Genomic DNA, 25315 nt, shown 5'->3' with positions numbered 1-25315 from the left:
GGAGGGATATACCAGACCTGGAAAGTGACTTTGATTGGCAAGGAGCATGGGCAAATGTCCGACTTACATCAAGGAACCCGGACCATCAACAAATCAATCTTAACTATATTCACAGGACATACTTGACTCCTATAAGACTGAACAGAATGGGTCTTAAACAAGACTCCAAATGCTCCCAATGTACAAATGGAGACGAAGGGACATTTATGCACATGTATTGGGACTGCCCACCAGTTAAGGCATTCTGGAAAGATGTGACCCAACAATTATCAAAACTCGTATCTTGGAATATACCAGTACACCCCTCTGTATTACTATTGAATGATGTTTTTGAGTTTGCAGTAAATCCACAGCTAAAGAGATTGGTTTTATCGGGTATCACAGTAGCTAAAAAGCTGATCGCATCACGCTGGTTTCAACCGGAAAAAATGTGCCGGAAAGTTTGGTTTCTTACATATCTCGATGTGATTTATCAAGAAATATCTACAGCAAGAATTCTGGGTCTCAATGAATCCAAAATGTCAATGTGGTTAGAAGTGGTGGAGAGAATAAAAGCTAGCTTATAATGGTAGTGTCTGGTTAGGAGCGAGGGATAATGGAGGTACTATCCAAAGAGGGGTCCGGGAGGGGGGGGGTTCGAGCTGGAGCATAATTGTGTAGGGTTTTAGATAACAGGTATTAGGGGTATATCCTGTATAAGACATTGGTATAATTGGTAATTTCGTTGGATATACACTGTATACGGTAAAGTATTATTATATATATTTTTTTGCTTTCTGTTTCTGTGCTTGCATGTCATTTTAGCCATCTTAATTGTTAGTTTCATTATGCATTGTGTGTTGAGTACTGACTTTTAATAATTTTGTTTTGCAATAATAAAAAATAAAATAAAATAAAAAATGTAAACTCGAAGAATCATTGTGAAATTGTTTGCAAGAAGGTTTAAAAATCGTTGGGCATTATAAAAAGGTTTAAAACCTATTTAAAAAGAGCACATTATTAACTTTGTATTACAGTTTAATTTATCCTCACATCTCTTACTGCAATATAATTTGGGCCAACACTTGCCCTTCTTACTTACAAGCAATCCATAGAGCTCAGAAATCCTTTGTAAGAATTGCAACCAACTCTTCTTATTTAGCCCCAACCAAACCATTATTTAAACAACTGCAACTTTCTCACAAAAGTACCAAACAGAGGTTCTTACAGTATGTATAAAGTAATTGGTCTGCCTTCATCTTTACCCAACTTCTTTCAATGTTATTTTGAGTTTAATTATCATTAACATGCACATCTCACAAGAAGAAATAATGACTTACGCATTCCTTTCTGTAGGACCTCTGTTGCCAAATTCTAATTTGTTTATCAAGGTGCAGTGATGTGGAATGATATACAAAATCTAAGAGAAACATGCTCCACTTTAAATACATTTAAAAGCTAGCTTAAAAAAGAACTACAGATCCTGTAGTTTGTAGTATCCATGTGTATTTGTGAGTAGTCTTTTTTTTCCAACATTATAATAGTTGTATAATGCTGTATTGTATGTATCTGTGTTTTGATTGATTGATTGAAAACTTTATTAACAGATTGCAGAATGGGTACAATACAGTACAGCTCAATACACACAATTTTTAAGGGGATGCAGACCAGAGAAAGACTTTCGTCTTGTTTACATCAGGGTCCCCCATTTTCAATTCATCAGGACATATATGACATACATGACATACAGATAGACAGTACTGCTACATCTATACATTTATGACATACCAGATTTGCAAATACAGTACTGTTTGTGATACAAAAAGAGTCCAGAAAAGAGAGTATATACATTTGACGTAAAAACAGTACATTGGGGGAGGTGGGTAGGTGGGGTGGGGGTGGGTGGGGTGGTACATTGGAGGTGGTTGGGTGGGTGTATGAGAGAGGGATATGCGCATGTGTGTTTGTTTGTGCATAATGTATGTGTGGGGGGGGGGGGGGGGTTCTGTGTAGTTATCCTATATAGGTTTAAGAGGGGAGGTCGCTTATAAGCCCCTCTGGCTTTTTGACCACTCCTGCACATTTTAACTGTTCTTCTTTTACTTATTTTATTCCAGAATATATGTTTGTAGGTGCAAATAACAATAAACAATATGACAAATTCTTGAATCTTAATCGACTAAGTGATTACGCGGGGGCAGCTCTAATGATTGAGCAGCACCACGATGAAACTAAAAGACATGAGGAGTAATACCAGGTACTGCAGGCGCTGTCTCTCGGACTCAGGTGTGAACTCATAGGACATGGGAACAACCTCGTCATTTCTGATAATTATGGCCCTAGAGAGAAACAGAGAGAGAGAGAGAGAGAGAGAGAAATAAGGCCCACCATACGACAACAGAACAAGATGAACAGCAGCTTACACAGGAAACTATTAGAATACCTGTAGTATCAAGAACTAAACATTTACTGTGTTGTATTTAAAAGAAAGAAAATAGAAAATGGTGTAATGACTGGAATGTGTGTTTGTCAAACAGCAACACAAAGTAAAACATTTAAAAAAAGTAAATAGACTAAATGATGCTGCAGTACACAGAATGGACCCCAGATGGCGTAAAGAAAACAAGTTTCTGAAGCAATGCCTCTATATGAAACCCACAGTGTAGATTATATACATATTACATGTTGAATTTTATATTTACATCTTTAAAATGGTTCACAAGTACCACAGTAAGGCAATCCATTATGTAGCATGCATTGTCTTTATAAACCATTTACAAAGGCAAAGACATGTCACGCTTAAATCACTTCAACTCATCAATACATCACAGTCAGGATTCATCATGTATTGTCAGTTCTCTTACCTACTGTCTCCTGCATTGGCTACATACAGTTTCCCCATCAGACAGATGGCAGCTAAGGCACAACATCCACCAGAGATGGTGTAGGAGGCTTTTTCCTTTTCAATCAGTTCATCCTGGAAAAGACGTGAACAAACACAATGAAAAACAGGGCCACTCACCCGCCAGGCTTCAGATCCCACTCAGCACCACTCAGCATTGTGACGAGGAGCTCGTTCTCTCTGCACATCCATATTCCAAACAAAAGAAAACTCAGCAGTGCCAAACATGGAAGGCAACCAAGCGAGTGTTTGAAGAATACATTATCCATGCTGTGGTGGGTTATCTAGGCATAACACTGTTATTCTCAATTGTGATGCAAATATTTCATCTTGAGATTTGTTTTAGTTTGTCTGATGCAACCTAATTTCTACTCTTGAAATAAAGTAATGCAGTATTTAGATATATATTTTTTTTTGTAGGGTGTTTCTGCTTTTATTACACAAGGCAGCAAGTGATAAGAAATCGGAGAGAAAGAGAGAAAGGGGACGACAAGCAAAGAAAGGACTCAGGCTTAAGACTCAAACTCAGTATGTTGCGATTACATGGTATACACCAGGATTGTGCATACCAGGATAGCCCTTATTACAGTATTTTATCTTAGTAGTATATATACAGTATATATTCTTCATATAAATCAGTTGTCTCTGGCTCACCATCTGTTTGAAGGCATTCTCTATTACCCCCATCACCAGGCTCTCCAAGCTGACCACCTTCTCCATGTGGTAGCGGGCGGAGGGGTCACTGATGGCGTCTGGGTCGCCCGGCTCCTGTGCCGCTGCTGCTTTCTTCGTCTCCACCTGGTAGGGACTGCCGTTCTTGGCCAGGCAGATAGGGGGCGGGTTGGAGGGGTTCTCCAGCAGGTGGGCGATCTCTCCCAGACGGTCTCTGATGAGTCGGTGAAGGACCTTGGAGGCCATGATGGCGGCTCCGGATCCTGCATGGCCGTCGAACACTCCCCAGAAGTGCATAGGGATCCCTGTGCCGTCCTGGAGATAGATGGAGATGGAGAAAATAATCAAAAAGAAGAAATCACAGGGCGGCTGGGTAGCACAGTGGACTAAGCACTCGCCTACCACCGCAGAGACTCTGGGATCGAATCCAGCTGTCAGCGGTACCTCAGGCTTGGTCAGTCGTCTCTACTAACACAATTGGCAGTGTTAGCGGGTGGGAAGCCGGTGGGGTATGTGTCCGGGTCACGTGTAGTCTTTTACCAACGCACTTGCAGTTCCGCGTTCGGGTTCCGCGATCTGATTGGCCACTGATGTTTCTCTCAGCGTCAATCGCGTTACGCCTAGTTCTGCCTCTAACAGCCTGCTAGCTAGCTAACGCCTAGTTCTATCACTGGTTAAGCTTGGCGACTCTTTCGAAGTTGGTTAAGGTTAGAGTTTGGAATCAGGGCTGGTGGTCTATCGCCCTGCTCTAAACCAAACTCTAACCTTAACCAACTTCGAAAGAGTCGCCAAGCTTAACCAGTGATAGAACTAGGCGTAACGCGATTGGCGCTGAGAGAAACGCCAGTGGCCAATCAGATCGCGGAAAATTGCAAGTGCGTTGGTAAAAGACTACGCGCGTCCGGGTCGTTGTAAACTACGACTCCTACTGGTCAGTCGGGGCGCCTGTTCAGCAGGGAGGGGATCTGGGGGAAATAGCGTGAACCTCTGCACGGCACGCGTTACGTTCCCCCAGTGAAACTCCTCGCTGTCAGGTGAAAAGAAGCGGCTGGCGACTCCACATGTATCGGAGGAGGCGGTAGTTCTACACCCTCCCCATGCCGACAGTGGGGCAATGCGCACAACAACCAGGAAGGGAATTGGCATAACGACTAAATTGGGATGGGTGAAAAATACAGAACCCCCCCCCCCCCCCACCAAAAAAAAAGAAGAGATCACACTAGAGATAGATTAGTTAGCTTTAGATTAGATTTGGGACTAGTCAGTGAGCACAGATTTACAAGGGCTTAGAAGCTCAGGGCATGCCTAGTTGGTAACATTATGATGCTCTAAGCACCATGTATCCACCATTCTAGGCTTTACTGTGCCATAGTGGCACTAATGCTAGATTAATCTAGCACGGAAACAGTGGAGAAGATATTCAACTCACCAAGCTTTATTAGCCTGAGGTATAATATAGCATACAGTAAGTAAGGATGGAGAATTTTCAAGCCTGCAAACCCATGACTAGTGGTGTATGTCCACACTAGCCAGAATTTAGATGGCACTTAATTAAGATGATGTGAAAATGGCATCCAGATTACGCCGCCAGGCTAATATGCAGAATTCTTTCATTTAGTTTCATCCTTAAAAATATTCCAAATGTGTAAGTTCCTGTACAACAGAAAGAACTTAAAAATAAAAGTGAACAAAATATTTGTTAATCAATGTAGTAAATCCACTGTGACACTTGCAGTGCCAACAAGATTGACACAAGGGATGGGTAAAGAAATAGAGATGATCTCATCTGAAAAGGTTATATTATTTAGGAAGTGGGCAGCGATATGCCGTGCTGTCCAGTCTGTTTGCTAACCCTGCTGGTACAGAGCAGCTAGGACATACAGACATCTGCTTCTCCCTCTGATGCTCGACCACAGTGGGGGAGGGGGCACAAGGCTTGATGTCATTCAAGTCGGGCCAAGCAGAGGGATAATTAATGGAGGAAATGTGTGTGTGTGTGTGTGCATGCGTGCGTGCGTGTGTGTGCGCGCATGTGTGCGTGTGATGACAAGCTGGGTGGTTGAGGTGTTTTGTTGGTAGTAGTTCCAAACCAAAGTAGTATCCTGTATGCTATCGACCACTCGCTCTGCTGTGTAAATATGTTTTGAGATTAAAGGTCTGTCTCAGTGGGAGTGTGCTTTTGGTGTTGCATGTACAATATGTAGGCTACTACCAACCAGCAACAGAGAGTGCTCTGCTCTATGGACCCACTGAGACATGTTTCTAAATACAGAACACAGCCATGCAGATTACTTTTGGTCACCGTCTAAAATGAGATCACCCATTGTGGGGAGCATGGAAAAAACAAAAACTCAAAAAAAGTACTGTACCGCCACAGTCCGCCACGCAATAGAAATAGAAAACAGTTGGCCGAAAACCGAAAGCCCGAAAATGATTCATAGAATAGATATTTTTTTACCAATGTTGTGGAACATTATGATTATGGAAAAATATATGATTATGGCAAAACTTAACTTAAATAATAAATAATCACTATTATGGGTCCATAAAACATTTATTCAGCACTTCTGAATGCATACAGTACATTAATTCCATCTTTTCTCTGTCTGCCGCAGCGGACATCTGTGCTCTACTGAGCGCACCTTTCTAGTCCCAGATGAATGTGCTCGCTTGACTCGGCACAGTAGACACGCGACAGACAGACAGCGTCAATGTGAGAAACACAATCCCCCCCCCTTCTCGCTCTGAATAATATGCATATTAGATCACTCAGTGATTAACCTCAACGGGCATATAGTAAATAAGCGGATATAAAAGCATGTTAAAGACGCATTTATTGGACGCGTTGCGCGCAGAGTTTACATAGAAACAGCGCGACATCATCACAACAACACGCAAGGTTGTTAGGTTGTTTCTGTTTCGGTGATATATTTTCGGTGAAAAAACTCTTTCGGCCGAAAGCCGAAAGGCAATTTTTTGCCATTTTCGGCCGAAAACATTCGGTGCATCCCTAGTTTGAGGCGATAAAATCTCAGAGCGATTGCTCTGCAAGAACTCCTCCCCTTCAGAGGGAATCAGGACAGACAGGAATCAGGACGGACACTCCCCACACTAAACTATCCCAGTTCAAAAGGTAGGCAATACTGCCACCTGACGAGATTCGATTGTCATTGCAATTCCAATGTAGGCAGATGTGCCAGGGAGACCCAGGGAGCTCCGGCAGAGTGTTTAGAACGGGGATCAAAGGAAAAAGATCAAAGGATCTAAAAACGAGATATTAAGTTTTTGGCGCTCAAACGTTGGCTGCGAAACACAAGATATTACATTTTTGCCGCACAAAGAGTTTTTTGTATTTTATTTTTTTATTATTTTTTAAACACACATATAAACAAACATGACAACACACGATAAGATACACAAGCATTAATACACAGTGTATATCCAACGAAATTACCGCACAAAGAGTTAAGTATAATTTTGAGGTACTTTACATGTATTTTCACTTTAGGGAACTTTGTCACTCCACTAAATTTCAAAGAAAATATTGTATTTTTTACTCCATTACATTTATCTGAACGCATCAGCTACTAGTTACATTGGAGAACTTTGCATAGAGAACATGGCAAGAGTTGATGAAGATTATGTATTTTCAAATTTGAAGCCTGTCAACTTCAGAATTGTTTTAACGTAATCAGAGCAGCATAACTGGACCACATACCACTTTAACCTTTAGAGGTAAATGGTTCAAGGAGTGCATGCTCCCAGGCACTTGAATACACAAACATGTAGAATGTATACCTTTACTTTTGATACTTAAGAACATTCAATATCAAATAATTCTCTACTTTTACTCAAGTAGGATTTTGAAGAGAGGACTTTTAAATTTTTTTCTGTGTATTTCTACTTTTACTTAAGTAAAGGAATTGTGTACGTCTTCCAACACTGACATTAACACAGCTAAACACTAGATTTCATTAGAAGACCTTGGATGTAAACCTCTTCTCTGTAGTTGTGGTTAGTGCCTGACATTGACTCTAGTGATGCACCGATGTGAAAATTGTGGCCGATACCGATAACCGATATTAATATTGCTGTTCTGGCCGATACCGATATTTACTGATGTCGATATCTCTGTATAGAAAACACTTTTTTATGATAATCAAATAAAGAGCTATTTTCCAAAACGCATTTTTAAAAACTTTTGTAACTTATTTTCAGAAATGACTGATATTTTGAAACTATTTAACACATTCCCTGCCATCCACGCTGTACAGCGATATTGAGATCAATATTTCATTTTTTCGCCATGGCATTCATAATTCATATATACACCTCCGACGCTGCAGCTGGACCCTACGGCTCAATACAACGACGGTTCAATACCGCCGCCTGGTGGATGGTCGGGCGAGTTACACTCGAACAACAGGAAGTGGGACATTGTTGCAAGGCTCCCGACAGATACTATAGTATATATAGATTGCTTTATAAACTTAATAATCGATATGATTTCGGCGTTTATTGCGACATACGAACCGGAAATGGACCTAGGCGATCGACGTCCTATACTTGGGATATTTCACCGCCAGTCTCTTTGAGTAAGAGGACGCTAGCGTTATTTTCAGCCCAATTGTTTATTCATTTCACTGCAAACCATCTGATCAATATATCACCCATACTACATAAAGCATTTACTGACGATCACGGAATTATAAACGACCCCCCCCCCCCCTTTCCTCCGTGCATGATGACGCATAACGTATACGATCATATACAGTTGCATTTTTTAATATAGCGTGTCTAGGGAATAAATGGCAATCGATAATCTATATATGCGTTTAGGCCTATAACTCACATTCTAGGAATTACTGCAGAAAACCATAAAAACATACTTAAATTCTAGAAGGTATTTTTGTATGAATGTATGAATGAAAAAGTATAACGTTCCTACATCCTGAACGATAGATAATCGTTAAGATAAATGGGCCATAGTAATGTCAATTTAGCAATACAATTTAAAGTTATAGCCCTGCAAAGAAGGTGAACATCTCCATAGGCTTACAGTGGTGGCAGACTGGCTATATTGATGGATATAAGTTATGGCAGGGAATGTGTTAAGGCCAAAACATGTAAAAAAAAATATATATATAATAATTTATATCGGCCCTATCTTGATATCGGACCGATACCGATGTGTAAAAAAACGGCCATATCGGCCGGCCGCCGATATAATATCGGCCACTGATATATCGTGCATCACTAGTTGACTCAGAGGGCACAGGAACACAACTTGCTTTGTTACAAATAAAGCTAAGCATGAGGATACTGTTTGACGGGTTATGCACTAAACCAGAACAAATGTGTGCGTTTGTACTCAAGATGTCATTATTTGAAGAAGACAATAGGAGCACTCACATATACAACAGCTTTCTGCAAGGGTAACCATGCAGTGGTTAACCACAGTCAGACTTGAGACGTATCAAGTATCAAGGAGACTCAAGAATATATGAATATAGGAGTAGATACCCCTATATAGTGACAGGTAACTTATTAAGAGTAAGGCAAAGATTGTGGTATCAGGTTATGACAATACCTAGTTACAGTACCTAGTAAAATTAGGCTAGAAAATAAAAACAAAGAAATTCTCGAGTCATCACTTTATTTGTATTGGTTGATTTAATCAACAAATCTTTAATTAAGCATTACATCACGCGCAGGAGTGGTTTGTGAACAATAAACCATGCCTAGGGGTGGTCGTTAAACCCCCCTAGGCATGGTTTATTGTTCACAAATCACGACTGCAAGTGGTGTAAAGCTTTTATACAACTGCCACATTCATCCAACCTTATTTCTATACAATAAACACACATTAATCGAAGATTTATTGAAAAAACCATCCGCCAGAAAAAGTAGTTCCCACAACTACAAAAAAGACAATTTGCCTCCATGTGGAAGCAGATCGGAAGTGCATCCAACCAATTAACACATCCAACTGTGTATTATTGGAATGATTGAGAGAAGTTGCCTCATGTGGAAGCAGCTTGAAGTGCATCCAACCAACTAACACATCCAACTGTGTATTATTGGAATGATTGATTGAAAATGTTATTACCAGATGCAGAATGGGTACAATACAGTACGGCTCAATACACACAATTGTTAAGGGAATGCAGACCTACTTTCCATAGAACTTCATTCTTAGATGCTTCTATAGAAAGTAGGTAAAACAAATTAAAAAGTTTTCTTTGCCCTATAGGAAAAAAACGTTTTCTTCGCCCTATTTTTTTATTTATTTTTTTAAACCTACTGTAGCGGGCCTAAACTTAACCAGTTGGAAACCAAGCGTACAGTAATAAAATTAGCAATCAATCAATCAACTCAATAGGCCATGCTCACTTAGAACAGCGCAGCACCCAGCTCTCTCTCAGTCTGACCCGCGTTGCAGACAGGAGTGTGTGTGTGTGTGTGTGTGTGTGTGTGTGGGGGGGGGGGGTGTGTGTGTGTGTGGCGGTGGGTGGAGACTAGAGCTAGCGCTGCCGCTGACAGTCAGAGAGGAGGAAAAAGAAATTGAAAAAAAAAATGTAAATTAATCAATCAATCAAATCGCGATTTTTCTTTTGTTACACAATTATTCAAGACCCATAAATTACATCATCCAACATTGTTTAAACGACTAAGACATTCGCTGTGACAGAATCGCTTGATATTTAGTCGTTTAGTCGCTATCAACATATCCATTTGTAAAGATTAGTTAAATTAGAATCAGTTAAATTAAATTTAATCCATAGAAGACCTCAGAAACCCTCAATAATGTTGACGTTTTTTAGCCTTACGTTTCTATTCTAATAGCGGCACGGTGGTGTAGTGGTTAACACTGTCGCCTCACAGCAAGAAGGTCCAGGGTTCGATTCCTGCTTGGGGACCAGGTTTCCATGATGCCAGGTACTCAGGTGGGGTATCTCCCAGGCCTTTCTGTGTGGAGTTTGCATGTTCTCCCCGTGCTCGCAAGGGTTTCCCCCCCCGATAAGATAAACACAATGGAAAAACATGCACAACAGATCGCTAACGCTGTGGCGTCCTTGACGAAGACGGACAGGAGCACTTGGATTGGTCCCCGGGGCGCGGCTCACGTTGACGCCCTATCTGCTCCCGGCTGCCCATGGGGGGGAAGGACAACGGGATGGGTCAAGTGCAGAGAGACATTTAATCGACGACTCAGTGCATGTGTGTATGTTCCTGTGGGTCGCCCATCTCGCGTGCGTGTGTTAAACTGCATGACAAATAAAGACTTCTGTTCTAGTCTAACCAATTTATTTATTTAATTTTGAAGGTGTACACGATCGCTTATGGGTTAACGTCGTCTTTTCACCAGACGGAACCGCTATAGGAACACGAGGCATAAAAAATTATATTGTTTGGTTCCTGTTGGTTGTGAGTAGGTAGGGAATTAATTTTATTTAATTTTTTAATTTTATCTCTTCCCACGGCGACTATGGATAGGGAATTTCTTTATTTAATTAAAATGTTCACGACAACATGGATGCATGTACTCTGCCAGCATGTTTAATATCCATAATACTAAAGGTTTGACTAAGATCTTTATGAAACTTTATTAAAAAAGAAAAGAAAAAAAGAAAAAAAAATTTACTCATAAAATAAATTGGGTCGCACCTAAATCGGCAGGGTCGGTCGGCAACCAGAACCAAACCATTATTTTTGTTAGGCCCGATCATCTGCATCTGGCGTTATGAGGCGTTCACGATGCAATAACAGCAGCGATATATAACCCAACACAGCCCTGCTTTCTCACCCCGTGGTCCTCCAGCAGAGTGGAGTTGCGGTGTTTGCCACTCGGCTTCTTCACAAACAGCTTCTCACAGGAGGCCTGGTCCTCGTTCAGCATGCTCTTCCCCGCATTGATCACCCTGGTGGGGAGAGAGAGAGAGAGAGGAGAGAGAGAGAGAGAGAGAGAGAGAGAGAGAGAGAGAGAGAGCGAGAGAGAGAGAGAGAGAGAGAGAGAGAGGGGGTACAGAGGTTGGGGGTGAGTGAACGGTTAACCCTTTCACTACCACACTACCAAATGGTTAACCCTTTCACTGCGACAATACAGAAGGTTTTGTTCACTGCCACACGGCAAAGGGTTAACCCTTTCACTACCATACTACAGATGGTTGGATCCATAGTGAACATTAACCATGATCACTGTTAACCCTTTCACTACCACACTACAGATGGTTGGATCCATAGTGAACATTAACCATGATCACTGTTAACCCTTTCACTACCACACTACAGATGGTTGGATCCATAGTGAACATTAACCATGATCATTGTTAACCCTTTCACTACCACACTACAGATGGTTGGATCCATAGTGAACATTAACCATGATCACTGTTAACCCTTTCACTACCACACTACAGATGGTTGGATCCATAGTGAACATTAACCATGATCACTGTTAAGTTAACCCTTTCACTACCACACTACAGATGGTTGGATCCATAGTGAACATTAACCATGATCACTGTTAACCCTTTCACTACCACACTACATATGGTTGGATCCATAGTGAACATTAACCATGATCACTGTTAACCCTTTCACTACCACACTACAGATGGTTGGATCCATAGTGAACATTAACCATGATCACTGTTAACCCTTTCACTACCACACTACAGATGGTTGGATCCATAGTGAACATTAACCATGATCATTGTTAACCCTTTCACTACCACACTACATATGGTTGGATCCATAGTGAACATTAACCATGATCACTGTTAACCATTTCACTACCACACTACAGATGGTTGGATCCATAGTGAACATTAACCATGATCACTGTTAACCCTTTCACTACCACACTGCATATGGTTGGATCCATAGTGAACATTAACCATAATCACTGTTAACCCTTTCACTACCACACTACATACGGTTATCCGTCTGTAGTGTGGTAGTGAAAGGTTAACCTTCTGTAGTGTGGTAGTGAAAGGGTTAACGGTGATTGTTACGAAGGATCAGATTAAACCGAATATATATATTTACTAATTGATATATATTGCCTAATATTTGTATATCGTCTGATATCCCTTGTGTATTCTTTGTACATATACACAGAATATCCCTTTACCTAGTACAGACCATAATATTTCGTTCTCCTATTGGACAGCGGTCCCTTAGGCGCCACTGCCATACCCCCAAGGTCTAGTTCAAAGTCACCGCCAAAGACATGCCTGGACATGAACGGCTCTGCGCAAGAATACGAGACAGGAATAAGGCTGGTACTAGTTTGTTCACCTAACGTATAAATATGGCGCAGGTGAATACAGAAGTAGTTCGAGTTACCCAAGTGAAGCCTCACCCACGATACAACGTGCGGTGAAGTAGGGCCCGTTTGGCCCCAAATAGAGCATTGAGACCGCGTGCGAATTGATAGCTGAAGTATCAGAGTTTAACGCTGTACCGTCGAGTTCGACCTATTCTATTAATTCAGTAATAGTCTATTTATGTATAGTGTATCGTGCGGCTACCGTTCTACAGTGACCAGCATTACCAACGTTTCCTCGTACCAGCTAGTGTGCTTATCCAGGCTGCCTTTTGCTTTTTCCAAATCCAACTGTGCAAAAATGCTTCCGCATTCGTCACCGGAGGTACCGTAGTGGCGTGCGGTAATGCGCCTTTCATTTTCCTTCACGCAGCGCCCAGCGGCGGCGTGCTCGCTCAGGTGCGTGCGTGCGCCGGCGTGCTCGCGAGGTGCTCGCGCATGCGCATGAGATCCCGCCTTAACAATATATATAAGTCACCGCCCCAAATTCAGTATCCAGAAATAGCTCAATTGGCAAGACGCCATGGCTGTGGATCCTACAGCTAGTTGCTGGTGAGTTCGAATCCCGTCAAATATATTTTTTTTAACGTGATTTTTTTTTAACGTGTATTCTTTCGCCGGTTAAGGTTAGGCATGGTTAAGGTTAAGGTTAAGGTTAGGCATTGTTTTGGAGTTGGTTAAGGTTAGAACGGTTAAGTTTAGGCGCTGTTAAGGAGCTGGTTAAGGTTAGAGTTTGTCAAAGAGAATGGCAATATTCTTTCTATGGTTAAGGTTAGGCATGGTTAAGGTTAAGGTTAAGGTTAGGCATTGTTTCGGAGTTGGTTAAGGTTAGAACGGTTAAGTTTAGGCGCTGTTAAGGAGCTGGTTAAGGTTAGAGTTTGTCAAAGAGAATGGCAATAGACAGCCTATTTCCGCGCGACAGCTCCCAAAGCGGGCCTGAAAAGAAAGGCGCTTTACCGTAGTGGCGTGCGGTGACGAATGCTTCCGCATTTTTGCACTGTTGGATTTGGAAAAAGCCACACGCATCCAGGCTGGGCAGCTTAACCTGGCGCCTTCATCCGAGGAGCCCTAGACAAGGACTGTGTGGACATGTACACTGGATAACCTACCCGACGACTACATAGCCCTTTTCGGCTGGATTATATTTGCTTTGGTCCTGTAGCTGATGGAGCGGAGAATCGTCTACGTGGGATTTACCCTGTGAGGAGCAACGTCGAGCCCGCCTCTAAGACGCCTGAGGCTGGCTAGCTTTCTTCCATGCGGAGCTGCATGCCGGAGAATAGCTGTTATTCGTCTGCGGATCAAGAGATTATTGCACTGTCTCCTGTACCTGGAGTCTCCCTATTCTTCGTTGACCCAGACTTTGCTACCGACAAATCCTCTCCCCTTGCTGGCCTACAACCGGAGGGACCCTACTAGTATCTCCCGCTGCCCTACTAGTGTACCATAGATATAATTCCTAAGATACAGGTGGTATTCATTATCTCCTGCGTAATATTATAATGGACTTACGCTCTTGACTTACTCACGCACATTCTTCGCCTTACAAGCGCGACTCTAAGTAAAGTAATGTAATCTACTATTATTGCTGCTAATAAATATTATTCTAACCAAGATTTGTGTGGAACCGTGTCATTGTGGAAGTGTTCATCTCATATACCTGTGTACTGTATGGCCAGTAGTAATGTACATAAGACAGTAGTGGTTTAATGATACCATACTTATTAATACAGTCAGGGAATTGTACCCCTCAGTTACAGTGATGGTTAATGTTCACTATGGATCCTCTAACAGCGGTTTATTTAAAAACATAACAGCAGAGAGAGGAGTGAAAAAAAAGAGCGAGAGAGAGGGAGTGAAAAAAGAGAGAGAGAGAGAGCGAGAGCGAGAGCGAGCGCGAGAGAGAGAGAGAGAGAGAGAGAGAGAGAGAGAGAGAAGGATACATTCATGTCCCAGTGGGAAGTTGCTGGAGGGATTAAGTGTTTTCATTACAGGCTAATGCCTGCAGAGGATAATGGCTTTACAGTAATGCATGGTTTCATACTTTAGTAGCCTGATGTACTGTGTGCTGCTGCTGCCTGGACTCACTGGAGCCACCAACACAAGAACAGTGATGTGAAGAGAGAAGGAACTGAGTGAAACCTGAAGTTGTGACAGACAGACAGACAGACAGACAGGTGTCTGTCCTGAAGGTATCCCACCCTGATTTAATATGATGTCCTGAAGGTATCCCACCCTGATTTAATATGATGTCCTGAAGGTATCCCACCCTGATTTAATATGATGTCCTGAAGGTATCCCACCCTGATTTAGATCACTTCCCCCCTCCCTTTGGGGGTTAATACCATCAAGTAAGAGCCATCGAACTAGGTTCAGATCAAACTGTTAAACTAGGCATTGCAGATTAAATAATCCGGTACCTGAAGCTCTGTCCCTGTTTTTGTTGTTTCTCTTTTTGTATTGGGCTGTTTTGCGTCAATGTTTTTTTGTGCCTGTGTGGTGTTTGTATTGTGTTGTCTTGTTGATTGCAACCACGGTGAAGCCAAAGACAAATTCCCATGAAAGTGGACAAATAAAAATATCTATCTATCTATACCCTATTTCTCGCATAGAATGTTGTCAGAAACATATTTTAGGTTCAGCGTTAGAGAAAGTTGACAAGCGAGCAAAACGCTAATTGATATGATATCAATTCACAATCAATAAGCAATATTTTTATTCCTCACCTTTCTAAAAGCTCTGTGGATGTATTTTATATATATATTTTTTATTCCTCACCTTTCTAAAAGCTCTGTGGATGTATTATATATATATATAATTTTATGTTTAAACGATTTGTCTACATAGAAATGTTATCTACCTTTAACATGATATGCTGTGTTGTGTTTTCCCTTTTTTCAACACACTGTGTTTAATTAGAGAAAACATGTCATCCTGTGCTAATTCAACACATCTGTTTTATGAATGTATCTTTTGCTCAATACCCTACGAGTGAAACACTCTGAAACACTTGTGCAAGGAGTGTATTAGTATTTTCATGTCACTGCCCGAATTCCCGAGAGGGAGAGAGACAGAGAGAGAGAAACAGAGAGAGGAAGTCTTGACTTTAAAAGTCATGGTTTGACTTCAGTTAGTCCTTGAATGGCTGGGTGACCTGTTTGATAGGCTGCTACAGGAACACCAGCCACTGATGCGAGCGTTCCGGGGGTAAAGAATAGCCTATCACATCACATCTCATCACATCACAAGAGCACCTTTCACCTTCCACATGCCAAGCAGTTAAACCCATTACAATCATTATGGGATATGATCCCTGGTGTGTTCAGTAGCTCTGATACCAGAGAGCTAAAATATTATTAAAAAAAATTAAGCAGAAAATGTAACTGCTGACCAAATCTGGATTATATATAAAAAAAATAAATCTACTGTTTAATCAGCTGAGTGGCGGAGTGGGCTGGCAGCACAGTGTGGAGTGGGCTGGTGCAGTAGGGACTAATGATGGGCAAAGAACTGAAAGTCGCCCGAACGTTTACAGGGCTGGACACCAGGCTGAAGGCGGGGACATCTTTTCCTCCGTGTCCAATATGATCACAGCAGCTCCACTGTGTTCCGCCAGCACTGCGTCTCTGGCTTCACGATTCACGCTAGGGATGAGTGAGAATATTCACATTTTAGGGGCGGTCAGGTGGCGTAGCGGAGATTGCGCTCGTCACCAATGCAAGAGGCTCGGTCTCGACTCCCGGAGTCAGCATTGCCTTGGCTTGGGCTGATCGCTATACTAACTTGTTTGGCTGGGTTAGGGGGAGGGAAGTCATGGGTGGGAAACTGGCGTTGTGGACAGCGACGCCTACAGGTCAGGTCTGGGCGCTTGTTCAGCGGAGGCAGGACTTGAGGAAGGCAGCGTGACCTCCCACGCGTTACACTTCACCAATGAGAGCCCTCGCTGCCAGGTGAGAAGAGAGCCACTGGCTGTCGCCGCACGTGTCGGAGGAAGCGTGCGGATACTTCAGGGTTCCCTTGTACCGACCAGTAGGAGAACATGCGCACAACAACCAGGTAGGGGAGGGGGGGGGGAATTGGCACAACGACAAAAATTGGGACGGGGAGAAAACAGAGAAAAATCGGAGAAAGAGAGATAGTCAGTCAGTCTGACGTACTGGTGAGCAACACCGGCGCCCCCCAGGGAACTGTGCTGTCACCCTTCCTCTTCACCCTCTACACCTCAGACTTCTGCCGCAACTCCAGCGGGTGCCACCTGCAGAAGTTCTCAGACGACTCCTCCATCGTAAGCTACATCACCGACGATGATGAGGAGGAGTACAGAGCCCTGGTGGAGAGCTTCGTGGGGTGGAGCGACAGCAACCACCTCCAACTCAACACCAGTAAGACCAAGGAGCTGGTGGTGGACTTCCGGAGGGGCAAGAAGAGGCCCCCCCCGATTCCCATCTCCATCCGAGGGGTGGATGTGGAGATGGTGGACTCATACAAGTTCCTTGGGGTACACCTGAACAATAAACTGGACTGGTCGGACAACACAGAGGCCCTCTACAGGAAGGGACACAGCAGGCTGTTCTTCCTGAGGAGACTCAGGTCCTTCAATGTGTGCAACAAACTGCTGCAGTCTTTTTACCAGTCTGTTGTGGCCAGCATCCTCTTCTATGCTGTGGCATGCTGGGGAGGCTACATCAACTCAAGGGACACCAACAAGCTCAACAAGCTGGTGAGGAAGGCTAGCTCCGTGGTGGGAGTCGAGCTACCTAGACTTGAGGTGATGGTGAACCCCTACCACCCCCTCTACGACGAGCTAGTCAAGATGAGAAGCTCGTTCAGCCACAGACTCATCCCCCCCCGACACTCAACTAACCGCCTCGGACAGTCCTTCATACCAGCGGCCATCAGGCTCCACAACAGTGGGCAGCGACTAGCAGCCTCCAGGCCCCACAACAGGGGGCAGCGACAGCGACTGCTACCAGACATTGACCTGGGACTTATAGGAACCCAAGGGGGACAAAGTAGACTACCCTGGTACTTTGATTAATGTATACTCAGTAGATAGTAAATTATTATAACACTACCTCTTGCATACTGCACCTCATGTGACACTGTGAATAATGTGAATATTCCTCAGCTAGTCAGATAGTAAATTATATTGACCATATTGATCAATTTGTTTACACTGCCTGTGTTGTCTTTTACTACCTGTATACTGTGTTGTTTTACTACCTGTACCCCTCCCCCCCTCCCCCCCATGCTGCTATGATGCCTGAATTTCCCCAAGGGGATCAATAAAGGAATATCTTATCTCTTATCTTATCTTATAAAAAAAAATTAAAAATAAAGGATATTCAAATTTTCGAATAGTCAATCAATGCCATTCTCCACATTCGATTTTCATGTCAGAGTCGATTTTTCTTTATATAATTAAAAAAATATATATATATAAAATACTTTTATTTTTTTATTGAAGCAAACCATTCTTATTTAATTCCTTTTTATATTTAGAGGCAGCCTAATTTCCATAGCATAATTGATCTAAAAGATGCACATGCTACTGTTTGTTTGTTTATTAAAACCGATTGATAGGCCAATGCAATGCTGTTATTATAGGCTATGATGGTGAATGGTGTCATTTTGATTTATCGTCAGCTGAGCCGATCAACGTTCTGAAGGATTATCTGAACTTCAGATTCTGAAGTGCCTATTTATGTGCAATACCCTTTGATTTTAACGATCCATTCTATTAAAAAGAATAACTGAATTTAACTGAAACTGAACATTTTAACTGAATTTAAACTGAAACAGAAAATAACTAGGGGTGTCTTAAATACTTCGAAGCTTCGTTCGATGGGCATGGGATTCGAATATGAAAAATAATAATAATTATGTTTAAAAAAAAGAGTTTTTATTTTTTTGCTAAATCAACTCTGCCTCTCTTTGTTAATTACAACAAGCAATGCTGTTTGTTATTCAACACTTTGATTGCCTAAGGCTAAATTCATGATATACCATCCCTTGCCAGCTCTATTTGTCTATGGAGAAGTTCCCCTTCTTTGCAGGGCTATAACTTTTTAAATTCTATTGCTAGATTGCCATTATTAGGGCCCATTCAAGGTCCTATATGTATTCATTGTGTAGCAACGTTAAACTTTTTCATTCACATATTCATAGTAAAATATGGTCTAAAGTATAAGTATGTTTTCATCTCTTTCTGCAGCTTTCTCCAGAACGTGATTTATAGCCCCAAATGCATTATATTGATGATGAAATACAGTTTGGTAGGAATCTGTGCGAGATCAAAAATTTCAATTGGACGTACTTCTAGAAGTTTATACGTATCATCTGATGATGACCGGATGGGCGGGGGATCGTTTATAATTCCGTGGGCAGCGTTATATCATTCATCTAGTGTGGGTGATATGATCATCAGAGCAGTTTATATCGAACACGTTCAAAAATAACGCTGAATCTTACCGTATCTTCCTCGCGCCGTTGGACGATGAGCGTGGAACTGAAATATTCCTATTATGGGATGTAGAAATACGCGATCTATTTCCAGGTTGTATAATAGTATATACGTCCAAATCATGTTGTTTATCGAGTTATTGGCAACGGATCGCTATGTATTGTGTCGAGATCGAGTCCCGGGACCTATAGAGAGTGCCCGGAAGTAATATGGACGATCAGCACTTCATCCACATGACTTCCTGTTTGGCGCTTCTGCCGATCGGCCACCAGATGGCGCTCTTGAACCGCTAGAGGGTTGAGAGGAGGCCAGCACTGTGTCTCAGGGCTGCGGAGGAAAAATATGATTTCGATCACAGATTTTTGAAATATTGATATTAAAGACGAGTTACGGCGTCCTCGGCAACTTGAGCATGGCGGGGAAGGACGCCTAAACACGTTTTCGGCACTTAAAGTGTTAAGATGAGGTTGGACTCGGCACTGACAGATTTGTGTTCATTGTGCTGCTTTTATAAAGCCTCAAATGACAGCTTACAATATTTCATGGAAGCACACAACATGTCAGGATTGGCAAGCACACATCCCCCACCCTGGCCATTAGCACCGGGGCCCCTCAGGGGTGTGTACTCAGCCCACTTCTCTATACACTTTTCACACACGACTGTTGTTCCTCCTCTCCATCTAACCTCATAGTCAAATTTGCAGACGACAACAGTGCTTGGCCTCATCAGAGGAAATGATGAGACCTCATACAGGAGGGAGGTTGAGCAACTAGTGGAGTGGTGCGATGGTCATAACCTTGCTCTCAACCCCACGAAGACCAAGGAGATGATCATCGATTTCCGCAGGACTGGTGACCTCAGCCACTCTCCACTCCTCATTGGAAATGAAGAGGTGGAGAGGGTTTCAAAATGTAAGTTTCTGGGCGTGACGATGTTTGATGACCTGTCCTGGGGGATTAGCATTGCCTCTGCTGTGGGCAAAGCACAGCAGCGCCTTTTCTATCTGAGGAAGCTTAAATGGGCTAAACTCCCACAGGGACTGATGGCCAACTTCTACCACTGCGCAGTAGAGAGTGTACTCACGTACGGACTACTGGTGTGGTTTTCTAGCTGCACCAGGGCAGAGAAGGAGGCCCTCCACAGAGTGGTCAAGGCTGCAAGGAGGATCACTGGAGCTAGGCTAGCCTCCCAGATATCTCCACAGTCTTTACCTCCCGCTGCCTACGTCGTGTAAATAACATCTTACAAGACCAGTACCACCCAGCACACCATCTTTTTCAACTGCTGCCCTCTGGTCGAAGGTATAGATCCATCCAGTCCGGAACCAGCAGACTGACCAACAGCCTCTATCCACGCCCCCCCCCCCCCCCCCCCTTCCATTAACTCACTGGACTATCACTGAAATATTTATATTTATTTATTTGCACTAGCACTAAATGCACTTGGGACAATGATGGTATGTTATTATTATTGAGGACATTGGGACATTGATACTTTATTATTATATTACTATTATTATTGACATTATTATTTTGCACATGTATGCTATATTTTATGTTTGTATGCCAGTGGTGATGTTCCTAACAAATTTCCGTTGTACCAACAATGACAAATAAATATCTATTCTATTCTATTCTAAAGTGTTTAGTTAGTCTAAGATTTAAAAAGGTTTAAACTTTACAGCACTGACCAAGTTGAACAAAGTGCTGTACAAGTCCCACAACATAAAAAAAAAGTCCTTCCTCTAGACTTAGTCTGGAGGAAGGATATACCAAACTTGGAAGTAGATTTTGATTGGGATGAAGTTTGGACAAACGTACGGCTGTCATCACGCAACCCGGATCATCAACAGATTAATCTTAATTTTATTCATAGGACTTACTTAACTCCTAGACGTTTGCACCTAATGGGGCTTAAACAAGACTCTCGATGCTCCTTATGTTTAAACTGTGATATTGGTACATTTATGCATATGTATTGGGAATGCCCTCCTGTTAAGATATTCTGGGAAGAAGTAACCACGCATTACCCATCTCGATGTGATTTATCTAGAGATATCTACCGCACGAATTTTAGGTGTTAATGAAGCCAGCATAGCAATCTGGTTAGATGTGGTGGAGAGGATAAAGGATAGCATATGAATTTGTAATTCCTGGTGTTAAACGGAATAATGGGTGGATTGTCCAAGAGGGGGTCCTGGGGGGGGGGGGGGAGAGCGAGCAAGAGCATATGTATTGTATTGTATTTATTATGGGTAAATCTTTTAATCTACATTTATTTTGATTTAAGTACTGGACTGTCATAGTCCTGTGATTTATTGTGGATTTCTACTGTTAATGTATTGGGTGTCTGGTTTTATGTAAAAAAAAAGGGTAAATAAAAAACATTTGTTCAAAAATATAAATAAAATATTTTTTTATTTCGAAGCTTCGAATTAAAATCAAATCTCGGCCCTGAAGCATCGAATTCCAAAAAAAAATCGAAAGTCAGCCCTAAAAATAACAATATATTTTTAATATAATAAAAATTCTAATTAAAAATGTAAATGTTGGGGGGGGGGGGGGGGGTGTCCAATATTCTTAACAGTCTTAACTCTTTGATGGATAAACACGTAATATTACGTGGCTCACCGCCAACGCTTGAGCACCAAACACGTAATATTAGACCCTTTGATATTTTTCCTCTAATCCCCGTTCTAAACCATCATCCGGATCATTCTAGCCGTCCCTGGCTCATTTGCCTACGTTGGAATTGCAATGCTGATCGAATATCACCAAGTGGCAGTATCGCCTACCTTTTGAACTCTGATAGAAAGGGAACAGGAGAGACATTGAATGAAATGGACTATCAAGACTCGCTCTGAGGGGGAGGAGCTCCTGCAAAGCAATCGCTAGCAGATCTGCTCGCCTCTAAACCTATAGTGTCCCGTAAACACGTGTAATTACATATAAACAAGTAATCGCAATCGCCGATGGGATCATTGGAATTTAAATTTTTGGAGTACCTCCTGGCCAATGTTCCCTCTAATGTTTTTTAAAGCTGGATTTTCTAATACAGAAGGGGTATTATTTAGAACATTACTTATATTTACTTATACTTAACTTTTTCTTGTTATTTATTTTGTCCAGTAAGACTTGAAAATATATATTATTTTGTCATAGGTTGATTTAGTTATTTTCTTGAGATTTGTCAGATAGATTACGTTAGGCATAATACAGCATGTTGAGTAACTTTGGTTATAGAGAGATATTATTTTGTAATATGAACAATAATTGTATATCCATACAGAGGGGGCATACTTTAAATATATTAAAATGATAAGACATCTTTGAGTAAAGTTCGAGTATCATTAAGTATCTTGAGGCTGAAGGCAGAGTGTCTTCTTTTAAAATAAATCACAATTTGGTCACTCTTGAAGTCGCATGATAATTCACTTAATAAAATAATGATGAGTCAGCCTCCTAAAAAGACAAAAGTTAGTGACACGACTCACACCGCCGCTGCCAAAGTAAGGACTTTGCTCTGTATCGTCAATCAATGGTCAAATAAATATTTGATTAAGGAATATAATATGCCTTTTTGTATTATTTCTGTGTATCAGCAAAATGTATAGATTTTTATGTTAGACATTGAGGGAAATTAAGATTCTCCGATTTTTTACAAACCGCCGCTTATCAACTAGCCGGTTAATCGGCAGGTGACGTATGTTGCTCAGTAGTTGCTGATGTCTGCTCAGGAGGTTTGAGTGTTTGCTCAGACCGAAAAATAATTAGAGGGATAGGCTTGGGCGGTATATCATTTTTTTTCATACCGTCATACCTTGCTGACATAATACCCATAATACCCCGGTATGGGTATTATGACGGTATGACTTTCATTTCCATCAGCGGGGGGGGGGGGGGGGGGGGGGGGCGGAGCTAACAATATACTCGTTATCACCATACATAACGCTTATATTGAAACACGTTGACATTAGGGCCGTTCTTTCAACCTAAAAGTGCACTTTCTTCAACCTCTAACCTAAATTCCTTAGCAACCCGTGTTACCAAGTAACAGCACCAGCCTAGTACTAACGTTAGCTCCCAGAACGATAGCCAGTTAGCCAGCACCAGCCAGGTACCAACGTTAGCTCCCAGAACGATAGCAAGTTAGCCAGCCAGCACCAGCCAGGTACTAACGCTAGCTCCCAGAATGATAGCCAGTTAGCCAGCACCAGCCTAGTACTAACGCTAGCTCACAGAATGATAGCCAGTTAGCCAGCACCAGCCAGGTGCTAACGCTAGCTCCCAGAACGATAGCCAGTTAGCCAGCACCAGCCTAGTACTAACGTTAGCTCCCAGAACGATAGCCAGTTAGCCAGCACCAGCCAGGTACCAACGTTAGCTCCCAGAACGATAGCCAGTTAGCCAGCACCAGCCAGGTACTAACGCTAGCTCCCAGAATGATAGCCAGTACCAGCCTAGTACTAACGCTAGCTCACAGAATGATAGCCAGTTAGCCAGCACCAGCCAGGTGCTAACGCTAGCTCCCAGAACGATAGCCAGTTAGCCAGCACCAGCCAGGTACCAACGCTAGCTCCCAGAACGATAGCCAGTTAGCCAGCACCAGCCTAGTACTAACGTTAGCTCTCAGAACGATAGCCAGTTAGCCAGCACCAGCCTAGTACTAACGTTAGCTCACAGAACGATAGCCAGTTAGCCAGCACCAGCCTAGTACTAACGTTAGCTCCCAGAACAATAGCCAGTTAGCCAGCACCAGCCAGGTACCAACGCTAGCTCACAGAACGATAGCCAGTTAGCCAGCACCAGCCAGGTATTAACGCTAGCTCCCAGAACGATAGCCATTTAGCCAGCACCAGCCAGGTACTACTAACGCTAGCTCCCAGAACGATAGCCAGTTAGCCAGCACCAGCCAGGTACTAACGCTAGCTCACAGAACGATAGCCACGTAACCCTCTGCTGGCGCGTGCTGTGTACTACAATCAACTCCGTGTCAGTGTAATAGCAGTCTGTGACGTCACAGTATTGAGAATCATACCGGCGGGTAGGGATGCCCCCCCGGACCCCGGTTCTAAACGGTAACCGGTACTAAATTAGAAAAAAACAGAGTATTGATAAGCTCCGACGTTATCGGTACTGCCATCGATACTCTTTTTTTGAGGAATTTAAACGTTGCGAACTATCTCTCCTCTCTCTGTCTCTGCACGAGAAGCGAGCCGCAGCGAGCCATTATTACTCACACTCACACGGGTACTTAAAGGAGGTGCCAGTCAGTGGCTCCGTGCTGCTGAAGCGCAGCACACACAGACCGAGCTCTGCGCTTGTCATGGCGGAGAGAGCAAAGCGCTCGAAAATCTGGGTACACTTTATGAAAGTCGATGCCGACGATGCACGTTGCCACAAGTGCAATAAAACATTTGCCAGTAAGGGTGGCAAGGCAATACAAGCAATTTGTCAAAACATCTGTTGTCAAAACATAACATTAGTCTGCAGAAATGCGCCGTTTTCGACTGCTTTGCTCGCAGTGTTCCATCTCCATCCACGTCCACTGCAGGTAAGCCAAGATACGGAGTTAGCTAGGCTAATAACGAATTATTATGAATAGGCTAATAAATAAAATATAATTGCTTAGCTAATTGTTTAGCTACAAATATATTAGAAAGATGAAAGATCTTCAGGCTGAGGCTGCAGCCACCATGTCCCAGCCCACCCCTCCTCCCTCTACCACCACCGGTCCCAGCCAAGCCCAAAGTCCCTTCACCCTAGCAGCTAGAGGAAGGATGACAGTGTCACAGCCTCTACTAATAACATGGAGTATTGAACCGTTTTTAACAGCTGGGACATTCTGATTTAAGAACTTTCTAAATAAAATAGAAAGTCCCAAAATAGTTAATTTATCTGACTGCTTGTATTAATTGATAAAAAAGTTGCCATGTGCAGTAATAGTTTTTTTTTGCAGTAATAATTT

At 42.5% G+C, this 25315-nt stretch overlaps 1 protein-coding gene across 1 annotated transcript in view; it reads right to left on the bottom strand.

Moving 5' to 3' along the window:
- ppm1j (protein phosphatase, Mg2+/Mn2+ dependent, 1J) overlaps positions 1 to 25315 on the bottom strand; it is a 52586-nt gene that overhangs the window by 14420 nt on the left and 12851 nt on the right. The window contains exons 2-5 of the mRNA XM_084317188.1: positions 11361 to 11475; positions 3536 to 3868; positions 2844 to 2956; positions 2234 to 2318 (exon numbers count right to left, since the gene is read on the bottom strand). Coding sequence (XP_084173314.1) covers positions 2234 to 2318; positions 2844 to 2956; positions 3536 to 3868; positions 11361 to 11475 — 646 coding nt within the window. The remainder of the gene's footprint in view (positions 1 to 2233; positions 2319 to 2843; positions 2957 to 3535; positions 3869 to 11360; positions 11476 to 25315) is intronic.

The sequence above is a fragment of the Notolepis coatsorum genome (genome assembly GCF_963971535.1).
Source record: "Notolepis coatsorum genome assembly, chromosome: 6".
NCBI lineage: Eukaryota > Metazoa > Chordata > Actinopteri > Aulopiformes > Paralepididae > Notolepis > Notolepis coatsorum.
The sequence above is the reverse complement of the archived record's forward strand: the minus strand, read 5'-3'. Positions and strand labels throughout refer to the sequence as shown.